This window comes from Pocillopora damicornis, chromosome 4, assembly GCF_964200805.1.
Source record: "Pocillopora damicornis chromosome 4, jaPocDami1.2, whole genome shotgun sequence".
In the NCBI taxonomy this organism is placed as follows: Eukaryota; Metazoa; Cnidaria; class Anthozoa; order Scleractinia; family Pocilloporidae; genus Pocillopora; species Pocillopora damicornis.
This window is the reverse complement of record NC_142673.1, coordinates 20,396,237-20,420,382: the sequence shown is the minus strand read 5'-3', so window position 1 is coordinate 20,420,382 and position 24,146 is coordinate 20,396,237. Positions and strand designations below refer to the sequence as shown.

General features: G+C 37.7%; 1 protein-coding gene across 50 annotated transcripts; it reads right to left on the bottom strand.

The window, feature by feature from the left end:
• Positions 1–501: 501 nt before the first annotated feature.
• Positions 502–24,146, bottom strand: LOC113685907 (uncharacterized). Of its 50 annotated transcripts, none has more exons than XM_089204811.1 (18): positions 23,995–24,139; positions 17,868–17,999; positions 17,072–17,243; positions 12,830–12,875; positions 11,454–11,534; positions 10,007–10,045; positions 9,313–9,426; positions 8,815–8,903; positions 8,301–8,360; positions 7,584–7,641; positions 6,551–6,607; positions 5,257–5,280; positions 4,824–4,862; positions 3,771–3,794; positions 3,338–3,376; positions 2,288–2,311; positions 1,787–1,921; positions 502–1,215 (listed from the first exon to the last, which is right to left on the bottom strand). In XM_089204811.1, exons 2-18 carry the CDS (start codon positions 17,987–17,989, stop codon positions 776–778), a joined length of 1,563 nt encoding a protein of 520 aa, XP_089060937.1. In that variant the 5' UTR covers positions 17,990–17,999; positions 23,995–24,139; the 3' UTR covers positions 502–775. The 50 variants fall into 50 exon arrangements, with proteins under 50 accessions (XP_089060937.1, XP_089060938.1, XP_089060939.1 ...); XM_089204812.1 differs by having other exon boundaries at positions 3,344–3,376; XM_089204813.1 differs by having other exon boundaries at positions 4,830–4,862.

Genomic DNA, 24,146 nt, shown 5'->3' with positions numbered 1-24,146 from the left:
TACAAAGGTAAAATGGGCTGCTCCGAAAATATCTAGCGGCCCCAAACGAGATCAGACACATCAGGTATACAAGTACATGTGCCAAAACTGCAAATGATGGCAATTCAGTGCCAATAACAAATTGAAAGAGAAATTTCGAGAATCGTGCTGACCCTATTGTCAAAAACGAATTCTCTCTGCCGCAACTGATGTCGCTTAAAAGATACAGTATGACGTAGACATATGAAAATCTTCCTTTCCGCCCGGAATTGCATGAAATGAATATTTTGGACAAGTGGAAAATCAACCCGTCCGCCTACGGAAAGAAGCACTAATATAATTTATATTAATTAATAACTATGAGTTTTTCGGTTACGCACAATTCAATTGTAGATTCAGTACGATTCCATGAGACCGTCCACAAAAATTGTTTCGAAATGAAACAATGCATTCGTTTTTCCTCTTTTTTCACCAATGAAGAGTTCACTTTAGAACTACCGTTTTATGTCAAAAACAAACAAATAACCAAAATTGTTCACCTCTTTATTTTAAAAATATGTTGACTGCTAACAGACCCTAAAGTTTTAGTACTTACTCTAGATACAGTGACTAAGGTAGTTCTACTATACCACACTTCCAAGAACCTCCTTTCTATGCATACGACAGACGAACTCCGAACAAATAACACATAGAGATCATCCCATCGATGAAGATTCCTTACAAATAACTACGTGTTTTTAAACAGCATATCACTAGGAATTCCTTTGGTGATATTAGCTTCCGAACTTCATTCAAATTATTCAGGTCGAGGGTTGGTGGACCTCAAGCATTTAACTAGTTTTCTCTCCCAGGTTTCTTTATCAGTGGACTTTGAAAAGTCTATATAACTCCTTTTTTGGAGTTCTCTGGGAAGTTTCTTCCTGTTGACTTCATCAAGTTTGACAACAACCAAGCTATCATCTTTCTTTTCCATAAGTCGGTGAAGAGCGTAATCCAGTTCTGACCCACAGTAGTTACTATTGAAAAAGTGAGTGGATACAACGGCCACTGTCTTCTTACTCTTGTAAACGCTGTCAACCATGTTTTGACGAAAAGGAATTCCAAGAGGGAAATCTCTATAATGCACACAACATTTTAGCCCATGCTTTTCCTCAAGAGTTGGAATAAGAGTTTTAACCACCCACTCTGAATCTTGGGAGCTATATATGACAAACGCGTCGTATTCAAATTGCACATCTGAAAATTAAACAAGCAAGTATGTGTTACAGACAAAAAGACATTTCTTTTCTTTTTTTTGACCCAGTAGGAAGTGAAAAATGCCTCTTGACAATAGTATGATTGCTCCTGATGTTAATACGAACCAAAAGCTCTGAACTGAGTTATTAAGATCGCTGAGTTTGTATAAAATGAATAGGTTTATTCTGTCAGGTTTGTACATTTAGCAGCTTCGAACTGGTTGTGATGGAGGGCGGTCCTTTAAAATGTAACGTCTTATCTACTAGCGGAAGGTGAACGTCCATATCTTTTAACGACTTGAACCTGGAAACCTTCTTTCTAAAATGTCTTTTAGGTTACACAGTTTAGTATTCCAATTCCACAGACCAATGCGGACGCGAAAATAGACCGCTCAAATGGAATAGATTGCTTTAATTTCGTGTTGCACATAAGGTAAACTAAAAAGCGGAAATCCGTTCAAAGTTTTCCAACTGCGTTTCCACTACTGCCTTCGTATAAGTGTTCCGTGCACATTTTTGCGACTCCAAAAATGTGCTTATTAAAAGACAGTATTCCTGGTGAGAACACCAACCTTTATAAGAGCCCAATTGTCCCGGGGACGCCTTCTTTTGTAGTCGATAGCAGAAAATTAGCAGAGCAGACACAGCACAAATAATTACAGTGACAGGGATAATGGCAAGGACAATAATAGTAGGTCTCCTACTTTCTGAAAGAGATTTTAAAAAAATAGATTAACTGGCACATTCCCTGCAAACATAAACAAAAACCAAAATATAAAACATACAGCACAAGCAAAATCAAGAGAAATGAATTTAACAACATTCTTAAAAGCCCTGCATTGCAGGGCAAGGAGATTGACTGTTTACATTCTTTCTTTGAATAAACCGCCAGACTTCGTACCAGTACTTGCTTGAGAGTAAGTTGTAACGTAACTTGAGAGTTATTAACTTGAGAGTTATTAACTTAATAGTTATTGACAAGATGTGTACTCTAAACTTATGCTGGTCGTATTTAGAAGCTAGATATGGATATGACCATCTTTGGAACAATGAGAAGGAAAAGTTAAACCCACCTGATGTTGGACTCGTGGGGTGAGCTACATGAAAATAGGGGGGAAAATAAAAGACGACACTGTGTTAGAAGCTATTTTTTTCTTATCAGTCTAGGAGCTATCCTTATCATACTTTCCTCATATTACACGCTAAAAAAGACTATTGATCTGTTAGAAGGGTTGAAAAACTTTTGCAAGTGAGATGTGGCCTAAAGGGTAGTTGAGCAAGCGCATTTAAAAGTTCCAGATTGCTCATTGGTTTGAAATGAACTTCTGATGTTTTTGTCACGTTTGAATTAAATAGGTGGGTTGCGAAAAGATAGTACCAGTCTCTGAATCGTTATAGAGTAATTTAAAGTTTAATAAGAATGATAGATTGAACCGCGTGGTTGTGAGGGTGAAATATGAGAGTGAATGGAATGCGGTCAGTGTTTTCCTTCTCAGCCGTTTGTAGTGCTGATTGTCGATCAATTTGTTGGGCATGGTGGTGGCCCGCTTGAACGACAGAAACAGGATAGCCACGATGCAAAACTTGTTCTTTCATTCATAACGTAGAAAAAAAATCGGGACCCAAGAGATCCATTATGATCACAACTGTAACATCAACTTGCACAAACAGACACTGGTACTTGTGGCGATCCAAACGAACCAGAAATGAGAAATATCACCTCTCACAATTTTCGTAAGGAAAATGGATAAAATCCTATCAAATTTCAAAGTAAACCTATAAATTCACACACGAGGGCAATGATATAGCTTAAAAGTTATTCATTTTGTTCTTTGCATCTTTATACTATTTTTCCAAACCATCAATAAAACATGATGGAACGTTATTACACCAAGAAATGACTAATTCATTATTGATCTCCCACAAACCTACCAAACCATTAAACAGTGCCCAACATGGCAGTTTTTGACCAATTTTGCCGGCTAAAAGCTCGGTATAACTGATCTTTGAAAGTTTGGGGTGCTAAATTAAGAAGTGGTTGTGACGATACTTGATTCACATATTTTCCACTCATAGAAAACTGAAGCTAAATTCAGTGTTATCAGAAAAAAGGTATATCTTACTCTTACCGTCCTTGCTACTTTTCTCGCTCCCTGGGATTTCTAGTCGAGAATATGGGAAAACATAGAAAAAAAATGTCACTTTTGTTTATCGAGCACTTCGCTGAAATACAAAAATATATGGACTGTGTGGACTGAAGACGTAGACACAGATCAACACGGCTCTCGAAATGTATTCAATCACCTTTACATCTACAATTATATGGACACTTCACCGGTTAAACCCAGGGAGATTGACTGTTTACATTCTTTCTTTGAATAAACCGCCAGACTTCGTACCAGTACTTGCTTGAGAGTAAGTTGTAACGTAACTTGAGAGTTATTGACTTAATAGTTATTGACAAGATGTGTACTCTAAACTTAGGCTGGTCGTATTTAGAAGCTAGATATGGATATGACCATCTTTGGAACAATGAGAAGGAAAAGTTAAACCCACCTGATGTTGGACTCGTGGGGTGAGCTACATGAAAATAGGAGGGAAAATAAAAGACGACACTGTGTTAGAAGCTATTTTTTTCTTATCAGTCTAGGAGCTATCCTTATCATACTTTCCTCATATTACACGCTAAAAAAGACTATTGATCTGTTAGAAGGGTTGAAAAACTTTTGCAAGTGAGATGTGGCCTAAAGGGTAGTTGAGCAAGCGCATTTGAAAGTTCCAGATTGGTCATTGGTTTGAAATGAACTTCTGATGCTTTTGTCACGTTTGAACTAAATAGGTGGGTTGCGAAAAGATAGTACCAGTCTCTGAATCGTTATAGAGTAATTTAAAGTTTAATAAGAATGATAGATTGAACCGCGTGGTTGTGAGGGTGAAATATGAGAGTGAATGGAATGCGGTCAGTGTTTTCCTTCTCAGCCGTTTGTAGTGCTGATTGTCGATCAATTTGTTGGGCATGGTGGTGGTCCGCTTGAACGACAGAAACAGGATAGCCACGATGCAAAACTTGTTCTTTCATTCATAACGTAGAAAAAAAATCGGGACCCAAGCGATCCATTACGATCACAACTGTAACATCAACTTGCACAAACAGACACTGGTACTTGTGGTGATCCAAACGAACCAGAAATGAGAAATATCACCTCTCACAATTTTCGTAAGGAAAATGGATAAAATCCTATCAAATTTCAAAGTAAACCTATAAATTCACACACGAGGGCAATGATATAGCTTAAAAGTTATTCATTTTGTTCTTTGCATCTTTATATTACTATTTTTCCAAACCATCAATAAAACATGATGGAACGTTAGTACACCAAGAAATGACTAATTCATTATTGATCTCCCACAAACCTACCATACCATTAAACAGTGCCCAACATGGCAGTTTTTGACCAATTTTGCCGGCTAAAAGTTCGGTATAACTGATCTTTGAAAGTTTGGGGTGCTAAATTAAGAAGTGGTTGTGACGATACTTGATTCACATATTTTCCACTCATAGAAAACTGAAGCTAAATTCAGTGTTATCAGAAAAAAGGTATATCTTACTCTTACCGTCCTTGCTACTTTTCTCGCTCCCTGGGATTTCTAGTTGAGAATATGGGAAAACATAGAAAAAAAATGTCACTTTTGTTTATCGAGCACTTCGCTGAAATACAAAAATGTATGGACTGTGTGGACTGAAGACGTAGACACAGATCAACACGGCTCTCGAAATGTATTCAATCACCTTTACATCTACAATTATATGGACACTTCACCGGTTAAACCCAAGGAGATTGACTGTTTACATTCTTTCTTTGAATAAACCGCCAGACTTCGTACCAGTACTTGCTTGAGAGTAAGTTGTAACGTAACTTGAGAGTTATTAACTTAATAGTTATTGACAAGATGTGTACTCTAAACTTAGGCTGGTCGTATTTAGAAGCTAGATATGGATATGACCATCTTTGGAACAATGAGAAGGAAAAGTTAAACCCACCTGATGTTGGACTCGTGGGGTGAGCTACATGAAAATAGGAGGGAAAATAAAAGACGACACTGTGTTAGAAGCTATTTTTTTCTTATCAGTCTAGGAGCTATCCTTATCATACTTTCCTCATATTACACGCTAAAAAAGACTATTGATCTGTTAGAAGGGTTGAAAAACTTTTGCAAGTGAGATGTGGCCTAAAGGGTAGTTGAGCAAGCGCATTTGAAAGTTCCAGATTGGTCATTGGTTTGAAATGAACTTCTGATGCTTTTGTCACGTTTGAATTAAATAGGTGGGTTGCGAAAAGATAGTACCAGTCTCTGAATCGTTATAGAGTAATTGAAAGTTTAATAAGAATGATAGATTGAACCGCGTGGTTGTGAGGGTGAAATATGAGAGTGAATGGAATGCGGTCAGTGTTTTCCTTCTCAGCCGTTTGTAGTGCTGATTGTCGATCAATTTGTTGGGCATGGTGGTGGTCCGCTTGAACGACAGAAACAGGATAGCCACGATGCAAAACTTGTTCTTTCATTCATAACGTAGAAAAAAAATCGGGACCCAAGAGATCCATTATGATTACTGATCACTTTACGTCCACCCCTGCCAATGTCATTTACTGCGTAACTTGTACTTACTGCAATAAGTTATACATTGGCGAAACAGGAAGACGACTAGGTGACCGATTCCGAGAACATCTTAGCGACGTGGAAAGAAATGACAAGGACGCATCCAAACCAGTCGCTAGACACTTTAATCTCCCTAATCATTCAAAACAACATATGGCAGTTTGCGGCCTTCCCTTACATCTGGGCAGTTCGGAAAGCCGCAAAACACTAGAACAAAAATTTATCTTCCATATCGGCACTCTCAATCCCCACGGTATCAACGAGCGCTTTTCATTCAACTAATTTATTCTTGTTTTCTCGTCACCATACTCCCACCAATAGCGTAGCTCCACTTTCTGCATATAAACCCACACACAACCCACAATTCCTCCAATAGATCTGACGAAGGGCTAACGCTCGAAACGTTAGCTTTTTTACTCTTCACGGTGGCCAATTTACGTTTTAAACTCAGTTGTTAAAACTAAATTACCTACTATCATTCTGTCATGTTCATTTGAATAACCCTTCTTAGCCTCGCTTATGACTAAAAGTTCTTTTTCTTTCAATTTGTTTGTTTGCTACCTTTGACATATTACCGAGACCAAGAGGGCTAGCATGCATGTACAATGAGGCCTTCTATTTATGGAAGAGATAAACTGGGGAACGTCCAGTGAGAAAGAGAATTAAATTTCCTTTACTTGTTTTAGGGATTGATGTGCCACTTGTTGTTGGCTTTTCACCGCATGGAATATGGCCTGCACAAGAAAAAAAAAAAACGAAGAACAGAAAAAAAATCTTACGAGATGAGAAACCCTCGGGCTTCCCAAGGGGCACAGTCGGTGGTTACACCTTATTATCTAGCATTGAGGTTAGACACATTTTATAGCAAATGTCTCATTCTACTTTAGTTAAAAAATTGAGGAATTCAGAATGACGTGAGATTTTAATTCGGTTGACAAATGCATGGTTGGCGAAACGTGCTTTTAACGAGGACTGCGACTGTACTAATAACAGTACTAGAGCATCGTAGTTACCTTCATTTACGCAAAATACATGAATCAATTTTTGAATGTTCAATCACAGTAGTGTTTCTTATGCTGAGAGGATGACTACAACAAGTGATTCGTTTAAGGCCTCAATCCCGTTAAGGACCTGCCAAGCTGTTTTCACTTTCTCACATTTATAAGGACATTTTTCCGCATTACGAAGAACCGTTCACACCTAATTTTACATCCGCAGGAGGAAAGTAAAGGTGATATTGACGCCACGTATGGCGTGGCATGCTATTGAATTTAGGAATAAGACTACGTGAATATCCAAACTCAGTTTGAATTGTACAAGCTTTTCAACAAAATTGAGAAAAAGAAACGAGCCTGTGTATTTAAAAATTAGTGGAAGAGGTAACACTGGTAATTTAGCCCCACTTACAAACTCATGTAGCCGCCACTAATTCTTTTGCCCCGCGGCTCGTGAAGGTCTTTATAGACCTCCGGCTAAAACAATCGATTTTGGAAAATGTGATTGAAAATATAGAGCTTCGAATTGCTCGTCCTGACTTAAATTCAGCTTCTCACCCGAGACTGCTCACTAGCATCAAATCATGATCACACACTGGCCACCGCAGCCTCCAGTCTTAAGCTTACGGCAGAAATTATCAAACTAAATAATAAACACAATACAAAGTATAGTATGGCTTTTTAAGATTCACCTGAAACTTTTAAAGAGACTTACAATCAATATCTAGTTTCGCGTCCCCGAACTTATTGTAGTCAAAGGGTATGGAGACAACCTACCAAAAGAAAAAAAAAAACTCAAAACGAAAAGAAAAAAACATTTTGTGTAATAATTTAAGCAGTTATTTTTGAAGAACTTGTATTTTTTACATCGGTTATAACTTCTGACATTGCCCTCAATGTAAAGGAGTCACCAATGAAACCGTGCATGTACTGCAAATTTCACGTTACTTCAAAGCACGTCTCATCACTTCTACGTGGTGATGTTAATAAATACGCAGAAAAAAGAACCGTGACAGCACTTTATGCCTTAAGACAGGTTTAGGGTATTCAGAGTTCCAAGAGATTCTTTGATCAGCTGACCACCATCTATATTTCCAGTTTTTTTTTCTTGCGATATCATTCCCGTTAGTGCTTTTCCTAAAGTAAGATTACATTGATACATGGGTAAAATTTAGGAAGCCTGGTCTTATTTAAGGAATATCACGCATGTAGTGCGCCATGAATACGTTTTTGTGCTCAGGGCATGCATTGTATCCTTGATACAAAACTGTATCAAGGATTATGCGTAAGGACGCTCCCCGTTCACACTTTAACAGGTTTAAATATCAGTTTTTGTGCCTCAAGGTTTTTCGAGGTAAGTCAATAGTGTTGTCGTAATTCCCCCTCCCTTCGCCAAAGATCAAACAAAGATCATGGATTTGGATACACTTACCATGAGTCGTAAGCGCGTGTTATTCGGTAGACCACTGTTTATAAAATAACTCGTCTCGTTCTGAAATAAAAATATGTATACAGTTAATCGATTTCTATACGGTAAAAATGTAGCATTAATTTAAACTTAGTGTCTAGAGCCGGAGAGTTTAAAGAGTGAGGAGAGATGAGATTGTAAATCATATCTACTGACGGCACTTAAAGCCAGCGCTCCGAGCTGCGACCGTACTGCAAACTATGGTAGGTTAAATGAAAAAATGGGCGATTAAATTTCAGAGGAAGTCGCAAAACTGGCGACCCGTGTTTGTTTTCTGATGTTGTTATTTCTGGTAACCATTTAATAATTTTCAGTTGCCAAATGACACCTTGGAAAAACGTTGATCTGGGAGTACTGTTAAGGGGGTAAATTTATGGTAAAGTGACTGAGATTGAACAAATTAATACCTGTTGAGAATATAAAAAGGAGGGGAGATCAAAGCCTATTGTAAAGTTTTCTGGTTTTTAGTAGCTCTCACCTTATAGAAGTCCACGCATTTAAATTTCTCTTGAGATACCCGACCAACGGCGTAAATCAATCTGTATCCAGTCCAATTAAAAGCGTCACCTAAAAAAAAACAAACAAACAAACAAACACTTTACCATTCCACTATTATTAGTATAATCATTATCATTATTATAGTAACTATTATAATTTTTCGATTTCGACTCCCATTTATTCTGAGGGCCTAAAGTTCATCAATTTATTACTGTCACTACTAGTACTACTGCTTCAAATTTAAAAAAATTGTTCATATCCTTTCCTTAACGTATGTGTGGTTGGCTCTCTCTACTGTATGGATTGCTTATGAGTTTAGGTGACGTGCTATCCACTCCTCGTGTAACTTTATAATGTATACATGATCACAGCAAAAAATTTTTAATATAAATCAAGAATGTGCCAAAAAAATGCAAGAGAAATAAAATTAAGTAATATTTTGGGTTGATAGTTGCCATACTTTTGTTACTCTACATACTTGACAGAGGTTTCCATGATACATTTCCCAGAAAACTTCCATTGTCCTTAGGTTCTCGGAATGTAATCTTGGGCTCAAGAAACGTAAAGTTTCCTGGACTGTACATTAAGCAGGCTTTGTTTGTAAATAAAAGTTAGGTAATATAATCATGAGTATTTCAATAAAATACGAAGGTATTAAGTACATGATTGAGGTTCTAGGAGTTCCTGATACAATCACGCTGTAACATCAACTTGCACAAACAGACACTGGTACTTGTGGCGACCCAAACGAACCAGAAATGAGAAATATCACCTCTCACAATTTTCGTAAGGAAAATGGATAAAATCCTATCAAATTTCAAAGTAAACCTATAAATTCACACATGAGGGCAATGATATAGCTTAAAAGTTATTCATTTTGTTCTTTGCATCTTTATATCACTATTTTTCCAAACCATCAATAAAACATGATGGGACGTTAGTACACCAAGAAATGACTAATTCATTATTGATCTCCCACAAACCTACCATACCATTAAACAGTGCCCAACATGGCAGCTTTTGACCAATTTTGCCGGCTGAAAGTTCGGTATAACTGATAACTTTGGGGTGCTAAATTACGAAGTGGTTGTGACGATACTTGATTCACATATTTTCCACTCATAGAAAACTGAAGCTAAATTCAGTGTTATCAGAAAAAAGGCATATCTTACTCTTACCGTCCCTGCTACTTTTCTCGCTCCCTGGGATTTCTAGTTGAGAATATGGGAAAACATAGAAAAAAAATGTCACTTTTGTTTATCGAGCACTTCGCTGAAATACAAAAATGTATGGACTGTGTGGACTGAAGACGTAGACAAAGATCAACACGGCTCTCGAAATGTATTTCATAACCTTTACATCTACAATTATATAGCCACTTCACCGGTTAAACCCTTTTTCTGGAAACGGTATGTCGATGATGTTATTTCTGCGGTATCCGGAAATAAAGCGGAGCGCCTCTTGTCGCCTTTGAATTCAGTAGAGCCGTCGATCCAATTCACCCTTAAGCGTCAAAAGGATAGACATTTTCCCTTTCTTGATTTAAATGTGTCCAGAGGGGTTCAGGGTAATTTAGAGACAAGATTCTCACCACCCTATTTGCCATAAAAAGTCTGTAGCCAAAACTTTACTTAGGAGGGCTGACTGTCTACCATCTTCACTCGATTCGAAGGCTGAGGAGAGGAAATATGTTTCCAATGTCCTAAAGGCAAATGGCTATACAAAAACTTTTCTCCGTAACTACCAAAAACCAGTTACAAATAGTAACGCTCTTGTTGAAAGGGAACCAGCGACTGGTTTTGCTGTTACTCCTTACATACAGGGTGTTACTGAACCCATTAAGAGAATTTTGAATAGCCACAACGTTAAAGTTGCTCAAAAACCTTTTCAGACTTTGGGGCATATTTTCGCCAAACCTAAGGATCCTGAACGAAGAAAGGACAACGAACCGACGCCATTTATTCTATTCCTTGCAATGACTGTGACAACGAATACATCGGACAAACCAAACGTCAGTTTGATACACGGTTAAAAGAGCACCAAAAAGCGGTTTTTCTTCGCAAAAAGGAAAATTCAGCTTTATCGGAGCATACATGCCGAACCAACCATACAATTGGGTGGGATAATTCTAAAATTATCACCACTAATCGGCGTTACCACCAGCGCCTTTGTTTGGAGGCTTGGCATATTAACTCCGCCCACGCTCCTTTAAATCGTGACGATGGCGGTTTGCTTCCTGACGCTTCTTTACACCTCGTCAGAAAAAAGGCCGTTAATTAGTGATCATATAAAACGACCTCTTGTTGCAGCGTTTAGATCACCCCTGATGAAGGCACTAGACAGGAGTGTCGAAACGTTGGGCCTATGAATTGTAACTTCTTCGGTTACATTCATTAAATCTGCAAACCAGAGTAGCATCAAACTATGTCTTATATTCGAACTGTTCCATCCATAAAATCTTAAGATATCAGAAAACTGAAGATTTTAAGAGTGGTGCTCTACCTTCTGTCGAACTATTGTTTTCCGAACCGACTTGAATATAGAGAGAAATAAATAAGAAGCCATCTTTGGCCAATTCATGATACTTGGGTTGTCTTGTTTGTTGGTAGAAAAGCTTACCGCGTTTGATTCTCTTGAAGGATGACGTCAATTCCTCACTGATTGAAACATTCTTATCATCTACGACAGAAATCAGTTTCCCTATCACCATTAGAGAAAATTTAAGACATATCAATAGCAGCATACTCTATCAAAACTATGCGAACTTACCGTGTAAAAAACACTTTGTTAGACATTTCGCTAATATATTAAATAATCCATACGCTTATCCACATGTCACCTCACTCTGGTGCTCTTAAAATAGGCGAGTGACAGCCTTGAGCATAAAACGAATTAATGAAACGTGGATGAATACAAGAGATGTTAGAAGAGAGATAAGCTTGAGAATGGAGTTGACTTTGAGTGAATGGGATGGGATGGCCTATACTGATTTCAATGGCCTATACTGATTTCAATGTACAGCTGTTGATATCGTAATTTCGGGTAAAGATAAATAGAGGATAATACATGAGCGCACCAAAATATGGAATTTTTTTCCGAGTGTTTCACTCGATAGCTTGCGAGTGAGCGCAGCGAACGAGTGGGATGACGAGTTCAACACGAGAAGAGAAATTTCATATCAACGAGCAACCATGTATTATTTTGTTTACCATATAGACACAATAGCCCTTTACTGACAAGCAAAGTCAACTTTATTAATGGATTAAAATGAGAGGATTGACAGTCCAGAATAAAAATCATGAAGTGCGTTGGCGCTTTGGCTCAAGATGAAAAAATGCGTCGAAACACTACAAAAACAAAAAAAATGGGCGTAATTTTCAATACACAAAATTCTCAGTCATTGACTTGGTCCTTATCGACAGGAGAACTCTTTCAGTTACACAGTGGCAAATTTTCCAGTTGTCGATTTTCGTTCTCAGTCGCGAGAAATGCCATTACCAAAGCCACTGAATACATAACTTTCGGTTTATCTTTCCGTTAGTCAAGATCAAGGATCGGAACATTTCCGTATTTTCCCCCTTCTAGGAAAGTTTGAACGCCACTGTCTGTAAGCGATATGTATTTTTCAGTGTTTTAGCAGCCATAATCCGAAAGTTTCCACAAACAACCTTGGATTGAGAATGATAAAGGCTTTGCCGTTCATTCATCAATCTGACCGAGTGGCGCGCAAGGCGAGTGACGTGTCAGCAGCTGATTCGTGATATCAAACACACAAGAAAAAATACAATATCCTTTCACGTGTGTTGTTACGGCTTTTCTCTGGGCTGGAAATCCTTGTATAACACCGTAGTTTATGTAATAAAATGGGTTATAATCCACCAATAATCCAATAATTATGCCGTGAAAACCGGCGATACTCTTCTCTTTCTACACTCAGTCTAGACGTAAAAAAGGTGCCACAAGTTTCTGTGTCGATTAAAATATCAAAAAATTACCTCTTTCCTGAAGGCACTTGTCATAACATATCTGAACACTGGACAACTGTAAGGAATAACGGAACTGATCATTAATCTTTTTAATAACTACTATGCTTTAGTACTACCGATTCGCCTCAAACCTCTCGACGTGAATTCCTCTTGCACTTCTGTCGAATTAAAATTTGCCACTTAGTGATCTATGTACTAATTCTAATAAGTCTCCTCCAAGATGAAGGTTGCATTATTCTCAAACGAAGAAACGAAGTCGTCCTATATCAAAATTCTTTGAGGTCCAGTGGACAGGAAGTTTTAAAAAGATGTTGTAGAAACTCTATAGTTTAAGTGCAAAAGGCATAAAGCTGTCACAGAGGTCATCGGCATAGCCAAGGTGTTCGTAGGAAAGATTGATTTATCGACTGTGTTATATTCATCAGTCATCTTATCATTACATAAAGCAGCCTCATAGCCCAAAGGCCGAAAACTAACCTCAATAAACACATCGTAACTTAAAAAGAAAAGTCCTGTGGAGCTAGCCATCAAACCCTAATGTAATATTCTGGGTGAGTGTTAAAACTTGAATTGTAAAGTACTGTCGGCGATTTCTGAAAAAAATCGATATCTCCGGTTCTATTGGGCCTAACAAGTCCCTTAAAACGGGAAAATTCTCTTTTGCTCAAGTTAGTGTTTAATGGAAATTTGTTACTGATGCGCCGGATATCTTTGGATTATATTTGTCACCATCAAGGTCTTGTTTTCACGCGTGCCGATAACAATTTGTTCGTCACGCAACTAATTGTGCGTGTAATAGACTCGAGTCGGCATCATGTTTTCGTGCCGCTTTGTGGCACTCTTATACAATAAAATTCATTTGAGAGGTGGAAACGCATGTAGGTGAGACTTTTTTCAATTCAACTACCAGTAGATTTAAATATATTGTCACATAACCTGCACCTCCCTATTACCCGCAGTGTCGCGCGTTTAATGCAAAATCATCAGATTACCCGCGGGTAAACAGCCGGAAATTACGGTAATTGATACAGAACAATGTGTAGGTAACAACAGCACACATATGACCATGTTTTGAAATTTAATTTATTGGTTAAATTTGATTTTATGATTAACGGCGTGATTGACATATCAACAGCGTAATCACCAAGTAAGTTGATTTCAGTTTTAAAAATGAATAGACCCCGAAAACAAAGACCCCAAAACGAAGTCCCCGAAAACTAAGACCTGAAGATGAAGACCCCCTTATTTTCTTTACTGATATATATAAAAGATGCCATCAAACGGATTTGTCAATTGCTCCCCCTCTCCCGCGAACTAAGTGCCTGTCGGAATTCGGAATTCCGTGAGACAAACATCTCTTCAAAGCTTCCTCGGCCGATAAGCTTTTTCGCGTAGAGCTTACTGCATTCAAACTGCGGAAATTTCCCATACTGAAAAACATTGATAAACAATAAAAGGCTTTTTCAAATATCATAAATTCAATTTTTCTGTCCTTTAGATCTTTGTATTTCTCCACCAAAACAATCTAACATATGAGAAATTTACCCAAACCAGAAATCTACTCAATAGATGGTAGCTGAGCTCCTTGAAGACAGTCAGTAAAAAGAAGTTTACAACGGACGCGACGCAAGACAGCTAGATGAATTTTTCTTCTTAAAAGAATTTAATGTGATTCATACTCAAACTTCCCCATCACAAATTGAAAGTTCTGTCTACTAGGACATCACTGGACTAAAGCTCAATTCTGGCATAATTAACACGATTTATAATCATACAAATGCTCGATGCCGTCTAACTAAATTACGAACTTAAATGATAATCTAAGCGACAAGAATGAAATAACTGAACGATTACAATCACATAAATGCACGACTGAGAACAAGTAAAACTGACGAAAATTGAAATGGAGACTAAATATAACTACAAAGGAGAAAAAACAATCTTACTGATTGTCCTTTTTACACGCCTGAATGAAATAAACGCACTGGAAAATTGAAACGTATTGCAACTCCGCAAAGACTTTATGACTCTCTTTCGCAATGCAAAACATAACCTTAGGTTTGACTAGGGGGCATTTGGGACTTTGCCAAACCTAACGGTCCTGTCAGTGCAATGACTGTGATCACGAGCATATCGGACAGACCAAGCGTCAGTTTGGTACAAGTTTGAAAGAGCATCAAAAGGCGGTCTTTTTTTATCAAAAACAAGAAAAGTAAGCCTTGGCGGAGCACACATGCCTAACCAACCATACAATAAACGGACCTCCCTCCGCAGCATTTAGATCACCCCTGATGAAGGCACCAGACAGGAATGTCGAAACGTTGGGTCTATGAATTGTAACTTCTCAGTCATATTCATTAAATCTTTAAACCAGAGTAGCATCAAACCATGTCTGATTATGACACCTTCCTGATTTATTAACTTTTATTTGAAAATTCATTTTCTAAATAACTAGGGTGCTTTGAAAGATTTCAGAAATTTTTACCATGGAAACGTTAGGATTTATCATGGAAACGTTAGGTTAAATGTTTGAATTCAGTTCAGTCAAATAAAAGAAAAGTCTATTTTTTCGGCCTCTGAACGTGGGAAGTAACCTTAAAAGCTGACTAAAGTCACGGCGGTGCTTCACTTTGGCCTCTAGGTACTTGAGTGAACAAGCCTTGATTGGTTTTAAATCACATTACTTTAACAAAGTATGTCTGCCATCGTTACGTTTGCTTGTCTCGCAACTGATCTCACTTGCAATGTGGCACAAGACAGCAATTTTACAGTGATGATGTTACGCCACTCAATGCAATATATCAGTGCTCCATAAGGAAACAGCTACATTTAAGTCAAGATTTTTGCGCAACTACTCCTATCCCGGTGTCACAGCGGACCGGGGGGTCCAAATCCGCTAGGAAACCGGAGGACATCTCATCTTTATCAGATGTAACTTAAGCTCAACAGTAAATCAGTACAAACACGTCACGTCTTGAGACGGCTCTTTTGATCTCGATACATTTCCTAGCGATTACGGTTTAACTTTTTTCCCGTTTTCTGTGTCATCTTTGTACCAAATACGAAAATCATAGCGCGATAACTGGAAATTTTAAAGTTACATTTTTTATCATTGGGATACTTCTTTCTATGAACAAAAATTTATTATTGATGAGCAATGTTCTGTTACAACTCATACGTAGGGGAAAATCCACTTTCAGAAAGCAGGAAACGTAACTCTATCGCAACCGCAAAACTTCAAATCAAGACATCTGTGATAATTACAAAAGTAAATATTGACGGCGTTGCCAAAACATCAACCCTAATTTCATGCATACTCTCGCTCTCTGTCCATAGATCTTTTGAAATGTCCTCGGGTGACAGCGCTAGATCGAGCTAGTACATGTTTACAAGAAATCGGACCGGCACTGCAATAGGAATAGCGTGACAATGATAGAAATAAAGGACAAATTTTTTTCTACATTATCGCGTTTCAACATGAAACCCCAATAGTAAGGGAAAGGGAGACAGCTTTATAGTACGGTGGCCTCATGAATGAGGGAGATCACTCAGGAGATATTAAATTCACCTTTCCATTGGGTCGAAGTCAGTAAAAGCATTCTTGGTGTCAAAGATTAAGATGAGACAACAAATAATTTGCAATCATGATTACCGTAGACTCGATTGTTTACACATGAACATCTGCGTGGAGGTTATCCTTTTGAACAAATGGCTAGCGAACACTGTACAGGAAAAGGGTTAAGATTTTCAGTTTTAAGACTTTAGTGCCTCTCAATACTGGGCCCTGTTTATCACGCTGACTCTATTTCAAGGATCTTGCCTTAACAGTGTCTCCTCAAAAATTCTGATGTGCTCATACGAGAAGGAGGGATAGGAAAGCTCAGGTGCGGGTTTCGGATTTTTCTCATAAGAACCCTAAAACCGCGTTACCACGATAAAAATTCTAAAAATGCAACTTATTCATTTCCCTTGGTAAGCTACGATTTCTGCTATGAACAGGCTAAAATTTTCCCATCACTGGAAGAGCTAAATTACCGCTCAAATCCGAAGAAACCCTGAACAGAATTAGACCGAAAAGATCTCCCAAGAAGAAGATGGTTGCAGAATTGAAATTGAATAAACATCACACGTTGTCGGACTTAATTATTGACTGGCTAAAGTTCTCCCATGCATATCGTCTACCTTTCTAACAATCAATTTGTCTTAGAACTAAACTAATCATCACTGCGAATGCAAGAAATGCCTAGTCACCTCTCCACTTGATGTTCCCGTGTCATCCGTATGAAAGCTGGTGCCACATCTCTTCAAACAGAGCTCTGTCTGCCCAGTTAACTTCGTTTCATCAGGAAAGTGAGTTCCGGGGACGCTTCGACATTGCACACACACGAGTGTAACATTGCCCCAAATGAACAGAATGACAACACTGTTGAAGAAAGATTCACACATTATTTTTTCCGCCGAGCTTCCTCCGTACTCAAGTGATATAAAAGTGCAACTCGTGCTTGAATGAAGTTCACAATCGCGGCGCGGCTCCCAGTAATGATCCTGTCAGTCATTCCGGGCACGTGATGTTTTGTTTCACATATGTTACGCATTGCAGCGGTGCATTTATTGGACCAACGTAAATCACGTTTTTCGACAGCACTTTTTGAATAAAGAAAATTTCAGGATACTTTTATCAAAATATCAAAACAATTAAGGTGGAGACATTGACTAGGAGGAACTATTGTATAAGAATAGAGATTGATTGCGACAGACCTATTCTGGATAAATTAACTTCATAACAACTGTGACACAACTTACTGACGACCCTGTAAGTGGCTTCTGTAATACAATAGGCATTCAGACGTAAAAGAATATAGACATGATATTGCCTACGGCACACCGCAAGACGTCATAACGCAGACGATTACGCAAACCTATTCAAGTTTGTCGCTTGGAATGAACTGAATTAATTAACTTTAAAATAGTTGTCACACAGCTTATTGACGACCCTGTAGGTGGCTTTTCTAATACAGTGTGCATTCAGACGTAAGATAAGGTATACCTAATACTGCAAACGGCACACGGGAAGTCGTCAAAAACGTAGACTGAGGAGACTGATTTGCAAAACATTCCGGCCATTGATAAAATATTACGGCAAATTTCTTTCTCATCAAAGACCCTCATATATGGTTATCTGAATAAGAGAGATAGTTTCAATAGGAAAATAAAAGAAAAGTTATAATTAGATCAAATCAACACATCGTAATTCCTAGCTAAGAGTTTTCAGGAATCTTTGTAGCTCCATGCATGTGTCTGTTTGCATAAGATTGTAGTAACAAAAACAGTGGATGGTTTTAGCGACTGGAGACAAGTGGGTAAAAAACAGCGATTATTACTCAACATAGGATAACGATCGTTTTGAAAGTTCATATTCTCGTTAACTCCACTTCATATGCCAGTAAACACTGCTTTATTTGAAGTGTTTTTATGTACTCTTCTCCGGAATTCCTAGGTTTTCTTTTACTGGGTTACTTTCCTTCATCTGCTTCACCTTAAATAATGTTCCTGTCAGTAAATATGCGATAACAAATTTATTTTTAATCATCAAAATAACAATTCTAAGTCATTAATTTTTACATCTCAGTACAATTTTCTCGCATAGGTTGGATTATATTTGTTCGTTATTGTTATTATCCTCATGATCATAATAACGATTGTCATATATAATTATCATTATTAAAAACATATCTAAGCGATGAAAATAACTACACTTCGACAAGGGGAAAAATGATCTTTGGTATCGGCATTGGAAACGAAAACTGACTTCACCGACTAACTTAAACAACTGCGTTAAAATAAAACCTCATAAATGTAAAGCGTTGAGATCATAAGCGTGACGTTCATCACGCGATTTGCATCGTCGTGACGTTTAAAACCAGCGAAAGAGGACAACACGTAGTGAAATCATTGAGAAAGTGACCTCAACTTATGTCAACAAAGGAAATTGATATCATCTAATAAAGTATGGTAATGGTCTCTTAGTCTCATTAATTACAACAGCTTTTCTTATCTGTCAGTCATGAATGTGGCCTAAAATTGTGCAGAAAGATACACAATCGAGCGCAAAACAAGTGAAATGAAAGCCTTAGCTGCTCTCCCGCAGGATTACTGACAAACGATCAAACAAAAGAAGAGAGGAAAGAGACTCTCGAGTAACCCGTTGACGTAAAAATATTAAAAGGTCAATTATGATAAGCCCGTCACGTTACGGCTGGCGTTTCGAGTAAAATGGCAAACCAAAAATAACTAAAACAAAAAAGAGCAAAGCAAACACACAAATAGACAATGGAGGCCGTGACGTCACGGCTCCAAGTTACTAAAATTTTCGCTGGTTGTGTCGCTCATTTCGCTCACTGTATCGTTTTGCAGTCATTCACGCCATATACTGAAGCCCACTGTGCACTTGGCAGCAAAATCATGTAACAAATTAAAGTATTATCGCATTAGGAAAAAATATTGTATATCTGAATCAAAAGGCACTGCTTGGTGTGTGTAAATCCAGAGTGAATGTTTACACACGTGGAGCTTTCTTCATTGCTGATTCTGGCAGCATACTGCATATTTTACACATAGGAACCTTTCGCGTGGCCCCAGCTCGCCGACTAGTTCAATGAGTGTCAATGATATAAAAAGCTGTGGCGGTGGGTCTCGGTGTGCTCATACAACTTATATTTCATATAATTAATATTCCCTACGTCTTTTTCATCAACATCTTCCTCAGTCGACGATCAAGCTCAAAATTCACCAAAATTTTTTAATCTTTTTTGAGAGTATTTCTAGTCATTTCTACAGTAGATCTCACTACGAGTACTCACGTCCGCCATCCTGATCACGTCGTAGTAATTAATATATGGTCTAGCATCGGACCGGAAGAGCTGCGGTTTTTGTGTACATGTGTAAACAGGAACACTGATTGCATTGAGCTATTTTCGTGATAAATGAATTATTAGTAGTAAATCGTATTTTAAACATTATGTTTTCTATGTAACAAGCTATACAAGTTCACAATTCGAGACAATAAATGCCAGTAAAGCGTGTCTGCTTCAAACATCCGGTTGCAGTACTATTAGTCCGTGTGTGATTTCAAAATAATCGTGACTATCGATGATGTAATTTGAGTATTTTGTGGGGTTAATTACAATTTTGGGCACATACTCGAAAGGATTGAAACGATGATGGAGGTTTCCTTTTTCTCTCCAAGAGCTAAAAATAAAAGCCTTTAAATTAAATTGAAAAGTTAATTATATAAAACAAACGACAGCTATGTTAAGCATTCCACAAATTCACTTAACACTACTTTAATATCAATCTGTAAGAACATAATGTTACCAAGCTTTTAACAGCTTAGCTAGAAATAAATGTCAGTAACACTTATTAGGCACAACGTAAGAGACAAACCCAACAGAAACATCTCTCTTCGACATAAGAAGAAAGAAATGCAGTGAATGCTGTTTACCTGAAACAGAATAAACCGAAGTAGCTGCTAGATGCGAATTAAGCCTAAGACTTTAATTTCCTTTCGTTTAAGCTATGTACAATAAAAAAAGATTAATTTTGCACAACAATGCAAATTGACGTTTTGCACAAAGCAAGTTGACGCGCAGAGCACGCTATGAAACAAATATTTGCGCTTATTCTTTTTAGTGTAAAGAAATGTGTAAGCTAAAAGGGAAAATCTTCTACTTGTGAAACTATTACCCACCTTTATTTCCTTATTTCACCCTTAAAACAACTAAGGGAGTAATGGGGGTATTTTTACTTTTCCTAATCAAACCGGCTTACATTCGAGTTAGAATCGGATGGAAACATACCCGGAAAATTGATGAAACGTTTTTCTTTTCTAAATTTATCTTAATACTACTAAGTTAGACTCACGTTCATCAACTATATAAGAAGACGATGAGCAATCGTCTTCAGTCAATATTCACCTCCTCACTAGCAACCAACAAGAAGAGCATCGAGTACTAACTAAAGGACGACGATAAAAATCAGAATGAAATTTGGAATTTCACAGGTAATTTCACTGAACTTATTTATAGATTCTCTTTGCCTTATAATGGTTTTAACATCGTTTCGTTAAAAAATAAAAAAGTGAAAAAATTTCCTCTTTTTAAGAATCTTTAAGCTACATTTTTATTGTATGCTTCGGTAAATTAGCGAGTTCTTCTCATGCATATACATATTTCATTGACACTTTTTCAAAGAAAAGCTCTGTAATAGTAGGACAACAATTTATAATGACGCATTCGTATCTCTTCGCAGGGCCGTGAACGTATCGTTTCCATCATTTTTATGCACTTTGCCATGTTCATAATGCTACAATCTGGCGGGGAAACAGAGGCACGACCTACAAACCCTTCGCAACCTTCCATCCTTCAAAAAAATGATACGGTCGATATTGACTGGCTTCTGATAGAACAAGAAAGCTCTCAATCTGATGGCCTAGACGCCCTCAAAGACGTAAATTGGTTGGAACAAAATGAAACCCACAAGCCTGACTTAGAAGAACTTTCAACTCGAGGTAAAAACTCAGTCGGAAAGGTTGAAATTAAAGAAAATTCGTTTGGACATTCCAGACATGCTCGAAATCCAGGAAATAATTGTATTAAAAACCGAGACAAAGCAATTGTCATTTGCAGCAAGTTTTTCAAAATTCCAGTCTGTAAGCAGGGATGCCAAAAGGTATATAAATTGTTTACTTTTTCGAATTGTAAGATAAAGACAAAGGTAATTCATACGGATTGTGTTCGGAATAACTGAATGGAGACGTAATTTATATCATATTTATTAAGACTTCAAATGGAATGAAAAAGAGAGAAATATATTCAACGGCTGGATCGAATTTTTACTGCATTACTATTTTTTTACAGAGCTACAAAATTGATCACATTTGTAACATTGGCAACGTATTAATGTCAGAAAAGACAATGTTCTTGTGCTGTCTCAGCCTAAGCTAACCTGATCTGAACAATTTTTGTAAATGGACGAAATAAATTTTTTCTGTATTATTTCAATACGCTTGTTTTAAATTGAACATCTGTAATTTACTAGAAGAGTGTAGTTGCCTATTTTCAGAACCTTACGTTGGGCTGACCCTAGGCGTATAAGTCTTGTGAACGTTTACTTGAGTATTCAGAGTTGCTGGGTTTTATAATTCATTAATTACCAAAAGTTATTCGTCGTCCACAGTCTGTTTCTGAGCTGTTTTTGGGTAGGAGAAGGATGCTCAAGCAAGAACACATAATTTCGTTCTTCGCAGTTAAGAGATATATAAATGAAATTATGACAATAACTACCATTTGAGTTCCTACTGAGTAACCTACTCTAACAAAATTGTCTCGAAATGCACTGAAAATTTTACAACAAAAGCGGTCATTTTAAACCTTGCTCAGCAACCTGGCCGATTTTCTGTGCTGTAGAAAAGTCTTACTCCTTCCCTTTCCATCTCCTGGAGATCTGTTTAAACATAAATGCTAGATAATTGGGAAGAGCAGAAGCTGTTTGTGCTAAGCGCGATTGAGTTCTCAGCAAGGGCCGAAAAAAGGAAATTTAGCACAATTCTTTTCGTCTACAATTTGATAATTGGAATCTCTGATAATAAAACTCGATAATAAACTTATCTGCAAAGGGTTTTTGAACGAAGAAGTAGAGAAATCCGGATAAAAATTTAACCCTGGCTTAGCGCTAATCGGCGTTCGAACAACTGAACCCAGGTTGCCGAATTTCTTTCAAAATAGCGCGTTCAATGGCGAATTTTAAGGCCGTTGAAGGTAATTTTCGAAGTGCTAAGCTATTTCTTAAAATTTCAAACCACAGTAAGCATGCAATAGATTTCTTTAAATACTTTTTCACGGCGGTGATAAAATAATTACGGTATCTGTTGTAATATCTGTAACATACTTCGCCTTTAAGCCACTACAATTTCAGTCTTCTAGTTTGAGTTGTTTTCCGAGCAAACGTTCCCTTTGCAAGAAGGTTGGAATGCCGAATCACTAATGGTGACGGCCAGATAATTAAGAAATGATTGGCTAAATTCCAAAACAATAGCCACCCTCACAGCCGTTCTTTCACCCGAATCAAATATCACATTTCACGTTCTAATTCATTTTCCCCCTCCCCCCTCGTTCTTAAAGGCTGGAGAGTGTTTTACCCTTCAGAATACCTAATGTACAATATTGTCCGTCAGGGGGCTTCAATCACGCAGCTACATCGAGTTTCGCCTTCGAAAGTAATAGTTAGTGACTAACACTTCTCGAGAAATATAGATTACCTTTTATCCACGGACTCTACTCAAATCAAATTAGCATTTTTAACATTTTTATACTTGATCTTTACTGACAGGGGTATTTGAGAGTACCCTCACTAGTTTTACATGAACAGAGTAATTTTGCCTTTTGCATCGAGATCCATGGTGTAGTATCACAGCTGTGTTCTTACATCTATTCATTCATTCATTCCCAATTCTGTCATCTTTCAAAATAAATGATGGATTAAATGATAATCTAAGGAAACAGTCGGTTAAGAGCGGTTTTGCTATTTTTTATTTATAATAAAGCTCGGATATAACACGTACTGTCATTGGTTGAAAGAGCGTGCTCTATGAGAGTAGAGAGCATAGAACTGAGCTAAAGCTGTCACGCCATCTGCCAAATCGTACTATGTCCGACCTTTTCCGGGACTTCTTTCTAGCTTTTCTTTCGTTAATAAAAGTGAAATTTCGGAACAAGCGAGCAAAGGTTTGCAAAAATGCCAGGCGCAGTAATTTACGTTATTGTAACGTGAGCAGAGACAAAAATCCTCAAAGATAAAACAAGATAGACAGTCCGAGTTTTTTTAAAGGTTTTTACGCTCGGTTAGATTGCGAGTTTACGTACGGTAATAAAAATCAAACACAGCTAACACTTGTATAGTATATAAAGTTTCGATTTCAAATAGAAAAAAACAGGAATTATGAAAAATATAACCTGGCATAACTGTTAAAATTCATACTAATCATGATGGTGTCAGAGCGACTTAAGGTCTATCGCGGCTAGCTAATCATGGCGATCTTCGGTCATCGCAGTGGAGCAAGCCTCAGGAACTAAATCGACTACCCTTCGAGTGAAAAAATAAGAGCTTGCCCTGATTACCTTTCCGATGCGTTGAGTGGAAGGCCAGATCAGTCGATGCAACCGAGTTTTACGGCGCTGTCATTCCGAGCGATCTTTTTGTCTTAGTGAATTCGGCTGTTGTTCATTCATAATACACTCGCCTTGAACAGTTTGTTTTCTGCTTGTCATGT

Coding starts and splice junctions, on each gene's coding strand:
- LOC113685907 (XM_089204811.1), bottom strand. CDS start 17,989: ATGAGGGTCTTTGATGAGAAAGAAATTTGCCGTAATATTTTATCAATG. Junction 6,608..7,583: donor CGCGAAACTAGATATTGATT/GTAAGTCTCTTT, acceptor TTTCTTGTGCAG/GCCATATTCCATGCGGTGAA. Junction 3,795..4,823: donor AAGTAGCAAGGACGGTAAGA/GTAAGATATACC, acceptor ATTTTCATGTAG/CTCACCCCACGAGTCCAACA.